Here is a 7,266-nt window from a genome sequence, read left to right on the forward strand (position 1 = left end):
GGGATTACAGGTGTGAGCCACCAGACCTGGCCTCATGATGCCTTTTTACCCCTTTATTATTTCCTTTTTTCTTTTTTTTTTTTGGAAATACAAAAAATGACAGAGTGAGACAGGGGCTGGCTCTGTTGGCTAGGCTGGAGTGAAGTGATGTGATTGTAGCTCACTGTAGCCTCCTGGGCTCAAGCTGTCTCCCTGCCTCAACTTTCTAAGGCTCTAGAACTATGGGCATGTGCCACCATGCCCAGCTCATTTTTTAATTTAAAATAAATGTTTTAGAGATGGGGTCTCAGTACATTGCCCAGACTTGTCTGGAACTCCTGGCCTCAAGCAGTCCACTTGCCTTGACCTGCCAAAGCACTGAAATTACAGGTGTGAGCCACTGCCTGGTCACCCTTTTATTATTTCAGTGTGTATATGCTAAGAACAAGAATATTCCCTTATTCATAACTTCAGTGCAATGTATCATCCATGAAATGTTTGTTAATATTCAATTTTTAATGTGCCGCTTTCCTCTTCCAGTCCAGTGTCTTTTTTTTCTAATTACATGGTTTTTTATTAAAAAAAAAGTGTTGTATATATTTAAGGTATACAATAAGATGTTCATATTTTGGTAAACATATACATATTCAAATAGTTACTGGATTCAAGCAAGTTAACATATGTATCATCTCACAGGTATTCGTGTGTGTGTGTCTGTGTGTGTGTGTATGGCAGGAACACCTGAAAATGTACTCTTTTAGCAAAAATCCCAAATACAATAGAACATTATTGACTGTAGTCCTCATGCTGTACATGAGATGTCTGGGCTTTTTCATTTTGCATATCAGCAATTTGTATCCTTTAACCTACGTCTCCCCATTTCCTCCTCTTCCTCCCCACCTTTGGTAACCCCCATTGTATTCTATCTGTGTTTTTGACTTTCATTTTTTGTTTGTTTTCTGAAACGCAGTCTCACTCTGTCACTCAGGCTGGAGTGCAGAGGCATGATCTTGGCTCACTGCAACGTCTGCTTCCCAAGTTCAAGTGATTCTCATGCCTCAGCCTCATGAGTAGCTGGGATTGTAGATGTGAGCCGCCATACCTGGCTTATTTTAATATTTTTAGTAGAGATGGAGTTTCACCCCGTGGACACTCTGATCTCAAACTCCTGACCTCAAGTAATCCACCTGCCTCGGCAGGACTGCCTGCCTGCTCTCTCTCCCTTCTTCCTTCCCTCCGTCCTTCCTTCCCTCCTTCCCACCTTCCTTCCTTCTTTCTTTTCTTCGTTCCTTCCTTCTCTTTCTTTTTTGATTCCACATTTGAGATTATGCAGTATTTTTCTTTCTGTATCTGTCTTATTTCACTTAGCATAATGCCCTCCATTTGTATCCATTTGTGACAAATGGCAGGCTCTCCTTTTTTTTTGTAAGGCTAACATTCATCATATGTGTATATACACACTTCCTTTAATCACTAATTTTTTGATGGACACACTTCAGTCGCTTCTCTATGTTGGCTATTGTAAATAATACTGCAATGAACAGGAGAGTGCAGATATCTTGAAGAGGTAGTTATTTAATTTCCTTTGGGAATATACCCAGTAGTGAGATGGCTGGGTTGTACGGTATTGCATTTTTAATTTCTTTAGTAACCTCTATACCAAGCTTGTCCAACCCACAGCGCACAGGCCATATGTGGCCCAGCGTGGCTTTAAATGCAGCCCTAGATGTATTCATAAACTTTCTTAAAACATTATGAGATTTTTTTTGCAATTTTTTTGTTTGTTTAGCTCATCAGCTATCATTAGTGTTAGTGTATTCGACATGTGGCCCAAGACAATTCTTGCAGTGTGGCCCAGGGAAGCCGAAAGATTGGACGCCCCTACCCTATACCGTTTTCCCCAATGGCTGCCCCCTTCTGCATTCCCACCGACAGTGTACAAGTGTTCCCCTTTCTTCACACTGTTGCCAACGCTTGCACGCTTTTGTCTTTTAGGTAATAGCCATCCTAGCAAGTATGAGGTGATAACTTATTGTGGTTTTAATTTGTATTTCGCTTATGATTAGTGATTTGGCCCTTCAGGTTCTAATCCAGAGTTGCACATTGTATTCAATTGTTATGTTTCTTTATTTAGTCTCTATTCATCTGGACCAGTTCCTCAGTGATCTTGACATTTTGTTGTTGTTGTTGTTGTTGGAGAAGCAAAAATAATGTATTCTTTCATATAATGTCTTCCTTACATCACTTTAACATTCCTCTATAAGTTATCTCATTATGATGATGGTGATACTAGAGGTGCTCATCTGGCTTGACATGTTTTTCTAGTGCAACCTTTTAAATTACTAGGTCCCTAAATTAAATTATCTGGTTCACTGCTGTTATTGTACTAAACTGACCCTAAACCAATCCTTGCTGTTCCTAAATTTAGAGAGGAAAAGAACTCTTCACAACATTCCAGCCTTTCTGCCACTGAACTCTGCTGACAGAAAAGCAAATTTCAAGAATTTTAAAATACAAAAAGTTTTTTTTTTTTTTGAGGAAGAATGAGAGAAAGAAAGAAAAAGAATAAAGAAAAAGAATAAAGGAAAGGAAGAAAGAGGAAGGGGGAGAGAGAACAGGGGTGTTGCTTTATTGCCTGGGCTAGAATGCAGTCTAAAACTGGGTATGCCTGTAATTGTGTTTAATAATAGAGACATTAAAAAAAAATGAGGGAAGAAAATAATTAACAAGCAGCCAAGCGATCTTGACATTTTTAATGAATATCATACAGGCAGCATTTTGCAGACTATCCCTCAGTTTAGACTTGTTTGCTTCATCTTTTTTTTTTTTTTTTTTTTTGAGATGGAGTCTCGCTCTGCCCCTAGGCTGGAGTGCAGTAGCATGATCTCGGCTCACTGCGCTGAACTCGGTTTCCCAGGTTCAAGTGATTCTCCTTCCTCAGCCTTCTGAGTAGCTGAGACTACAGATGTGCACCATCATCCTCAGCTAATTTTTGTATTTTTAGTAGAGATGGGGTTTCACCATGTTATCCTGGATGATCTCCAGCTCCTGAGTTCAGGTGATCAACCCGCCTCAGCCTCCCAAAGTGTTGAGATTATTGGCGTGAGCCACCATACCAGGCCTGTTTGCTTTATCTTGATATAATTTAGGTTGTGCTTTTTGGTATTCTTTGAAAATGTCAATAAGTGATGTTGTGCCCTGCCCGGGGTATCTTTTCAGGAGTTACATGATGTTGGTTTCTCCCAGTATTGGTGTCATTAACTCTGATCACTTGGCTAAAGTGATATATGTCAGATTTCTGCATTATAATAGCTCCTTTTTCCTTTTTGTAATTAAAAAGTAATCTCTAGGGAGAGACTATGAAACTCACCTGTTCCCCATCAAACTTTTACCCCAGGGGTTTTAACATCTATTAGTAACTTTTGCCTGAAGCCGGGCGTGGTGGCTCACGCCTGTAATCCCAGCACTTTGGGAGGCTGAGGTGGGTGGATCACCTGAGGTCAGGAGTTCGAGACCAGCCTGACCAATATGGTGAAACCCCATCTTTATAAAAAAGAAAAAAAAAAGTAATTTTTGCCTGAATCAACCATTACTAGATGCTATAGAATTTGATACAGCATTGTTTGTGAAATATTAACTCTTGTGAACTTTACCTTTCTTTCAAGGGTTTACAGCCGTCTATGAAAGCATAGGATCCCTCAGGCAAGTTCTCGAGGCCAAGATGAAGCTGGACAGGGACCAGCTACAGAAGCAGATCCAACTGATGCAGAAGCCGGAAACCCCCATGTGAAGGGAGCCGGCACAAGGTCCTAAAAGACAGTGTTGCCAGTGGGGCCAGGAGCCGGATACCTCTGTAGCCAGGCCGTCGCCACATTCAGGATTGTTCCATCCGTGGCGTGCATGTGCCAAGAAATGTGTTTTTATGGGTCTAAACGTTTACCTTGAGTCTTGAAAATACTCTAAAAGTATGAAATACCGTTTTTACCACTTTATTTCACTTCTCTAAATTCAACGGAAATCCCCACCCCCCCGTATTTTGAAAGGCTTTTATCTTCTTCATTTTATGAATGGAAAGATGACAATTTTTCTTCAATGCTTGATGCACTAGCAAAGACTTTACTATTTTGAAAAATGTCATAGTGATTTTTTTAAATTAAGAAACTAATGAATCATCACAGGAATGTGTTGCTCCTCACCCTAAATTAAGAGAATGTTCCAGTAGATTAGCCTTCAACCTTTGAGTCCAATTTGGATTTTATTATTGTTGTCTATGCATTTCTTATATTGGTTATCTCCTTGTAAATCTTCTGTCTTTTGTAAGGGGAAATGATTTAACACTTAGAAGAAACCCCACCATTTATGTAATGAATATAGTTTAAAAATTGCTAACTGCCATATGGATTGCAAATTAAATGGAAACTTATTTAGATATTGTAAGGCTCAATATCGACATTGACCACCTAGATATTACAGGTTTTAATATTTAAAACTATTTTTGAATTATCCACAGCCTGTATAGTGATAGCCATATATTTAATAATGGAATGGTGGTTAACAGTCTATTTACTGCACAATTAATTGTTCACTAATCAAAATAGAACGTGATACTTTTTCAGAGTTTATGATCTCTCTAAATGTCTCCAAAATTGGCACAAAGTGCTAGAGTTTGTATACATTTATTGTAACTGTATTTTCGTGCCTTGGTTTTCTCATGTTAATGCACTGTACTCTGTAACTTTTGCAGACAAAATAGAAAGTAAGATAATTCATCAGAAGTATGATGTCAAACAGGAATCTTCTGTATTTTTTAAATGTTCTAAAAATTTTGTCACTGTTAAGGGATTAATCATTCAGTATTACTAATGGAATAGAAATTCATACTTTTGTATGGACAACAATTCATATCGATATTGCATTTATAGCACTATCAAGAAACTTGATCTTGAGCAACTTTGTAGATGATGGGTGTTTTATTTTCAATTGCCGTATTTGATCAGTCATTGAAAATTGGCCCCAGTGCTGTTTGTTCATCTCTGTGTGTAAAAACCGACAGTGAGACACGCCGCTCTGAACTGTAAGGGTGCCCCAGGAAAAAGAAAAACAGGAATACTTTAACAATTAAAAAGAAAAAAATGTTTTTTTGTTTGCCAAGGACTCAGGAAAATAAAAAGCATTTTCTATTTTTAGGATAAATCACAAATGAAATCTCTAACTGGCTATTACTGTTTACCCATATAAAATATGCTGCTAAAGTACATATGTTACTCTCAATGGCTTGACAAATTTTCTTTTTTCAAATTTGGACATGAGAGGTTATATAGGGACTGTATCATCCAACACGTATTTTCTTATTTTGTCATAAATTTCCACTTAACAAAGAAAAAAAGAGGCAAATGCTCTTTTGCAATCAGAAAGTGAATTTCTTTTGTGGTAGCGTACACACATTTTATGTGGTCCTCCACGTTTAAGCACAAACCACAGCACAGGAAGACACACCCCTCCAGCATCTCTGTTCTCTGGGGTCTTTGAGGAGAAGGAATCAGAACATCGACACCTGGGAAGAGGGAGGTGGGGAGCACCAGCTACACCTGGCCAAGGGGTGATGTAAGTAGGTGACATGTGGCTGTCAGCTGAGCTTCTCAGGTGCCTCTGACATTGCCAGCCCCATGAGATGAGCCACCACAGGCGTGCTCCACCTCAGCTACATGTTGGAATCATCTGGAGGAGTTGGGAAGGTTACTGATGCCCCTCTGTGCCTCCTAGACCGATTAAGTCAGAACCTCTGGGAGGTGGGTCACAGTCATCAGTGTGTGTCCGAGGCCTGCACGTGTTTTGGTGTGCAGCCGAGCCACAGTGCAGTACTCTTCTCACCAAAGCTCAAATGAGAATCAGCTTCCATGTTCTTTCCTCGACCAGAAATTTGCAATAAAAAGAAAAATAAAATTTTCAAGTAAATGTGGTGTATGACTTTTAAATTTAAAAGTCTTTTAGTGCTGAGGTGAAGACTGAATTAGGTAAAATGCCATAGGAAATATTTCTGTTTGCTCTCTGTGGAAACACTTTGATGGTTGAAATAAAGTGCTCAAGTCCTGGCAGCCCCTCTGAGGACTGGAATGTCATTGGGAGCTGCTGGTCTGTGGGCTGTGGGGCCTTCTCTGTGGCCTTCCTGTCTCTGGCAGTTCCTGAGTGTGTGCTGTGTGCCCGTGCCGTGTCCCTTGTGGGTGTCAACTCATTCCATTTTAACTAGTTGAGTTCGCTACCATTTCCCCATTTTACAGATGAGAAAACCGAGTCACCTAAAGGTGAAGCAACTTGCCCCAGATCCTATAGCTAATACGTGGGAGCCATGATTCAAACCAGGCCGCCTATTTCCACAGTCTGGGTGCATAACCAGCACACTGCGCTACCTCTGAAGATGCATCTTGGCTTCCCACATAAGTGACTTGCTAGGCCACCAACACCAGCCATATCTCTACATGAGCTTTACTTCCTGCCATCTGACTACCCTTGCTTTTTGCTGCCCCAATTCCAAATACCTAATGAGGCAATCTAATCAGCTTGTGGAATGTCTTCCCTTGGCTGTATCAATGGAGGCCCCAGAAGTGGGGAGAGTTGGTGCCACAGGACTTGCAGGATCGCAAGTATTTCATCCCCTGCACTTGGACTGTCCTGGGTCGCGGGCCCTGGCTCTGTACATTGGGAGAAGGATTGTGCTGGGGGAGTATAGAGTGGAACAGAGAAGATGGTTCCATTCAGGTGTAATTATCCCGATTTCAGGGTGACAAAGAATCACAAAGCATTGTGACATCAGTTCCTTGCTCTGCTACACAGCCCTCCAGACGGGCTGTTTACAGCCCGGCAGGTTGCTTCCACCAGCACAAGCGGGAGACAGGGCGAACAGGAAAGAGACTAGTCTTTTGTAGCCTCATCTCAGAAATGACAAGTCACCACTTCCACTATTCTCTTCATGAAAAACAAGTCCAGTGCATGCGCAGCAGGAGAGGATCACACAAGGGGCCGAACACCTGGGGGTGGAGTCACTGGAAGACATTTTACCCACTGCCTGCTCCAGCCAGAACCTGGGCTCTGATAGGTGGGCCTGCAGTGCAGTACGGACTCTTTAAAAGGATACCTGCAGGCCGGGCGCGGTGGCTCAAGCCTGTAATCCCAGCACTTTGGGAGGCCGAGGCGGGTGGATCACGAGGTCAAGAGATCGAGACCATCCTGGTCAACATGGTGAAACCCCGTCTCTACTAAAAATACAAAAAATTAGCTGGGCATGGTGGC

General features: G+C 41.3%; 1 protein-coding gene across 1 annotated transcript in view; it reads left to right on the forward strand.

Annotated features, from left to right (window-relative positions):
• FAM81A (family with sequence similarity 81 member A) overlaps positions 1-5,934 on the forward strand; it is an 85,596-nt gene extending 79,662 nt beyond the window's left edge. The window contains exon 9 of the mRNA XM_017531911.2: positions 3,645-5,934. Coding sequence (XP_017387400.1) covers positions 3,645-3,769 — 125 coding nt within the window. The 3' untranslated portion in view covers positions 3,770-5,934. The remainder of the gene's footprint in view (positions 1-3,644) is intronic.
• The last annotated feature ends 1,332 nt before the right edge of the window (positions 5,935-7,266 follow it).

The sequence above is a fragment of the Cebus imitator genome, unplaced genomic scaffold, assembly GCF_001604975.1.
Source record: "Cebus imitator isolate Cc_AM_T3 unplaced genomic scaffold, Cebus_imitator-1.0 Scaffold74, whole genome shotgun sequence".
Taxonomy (NCBI): Eukaryota; Metazoa; Chordata; class Mammalia; order Primates; family Cebidae; genus Cebus; species Cebus imitator.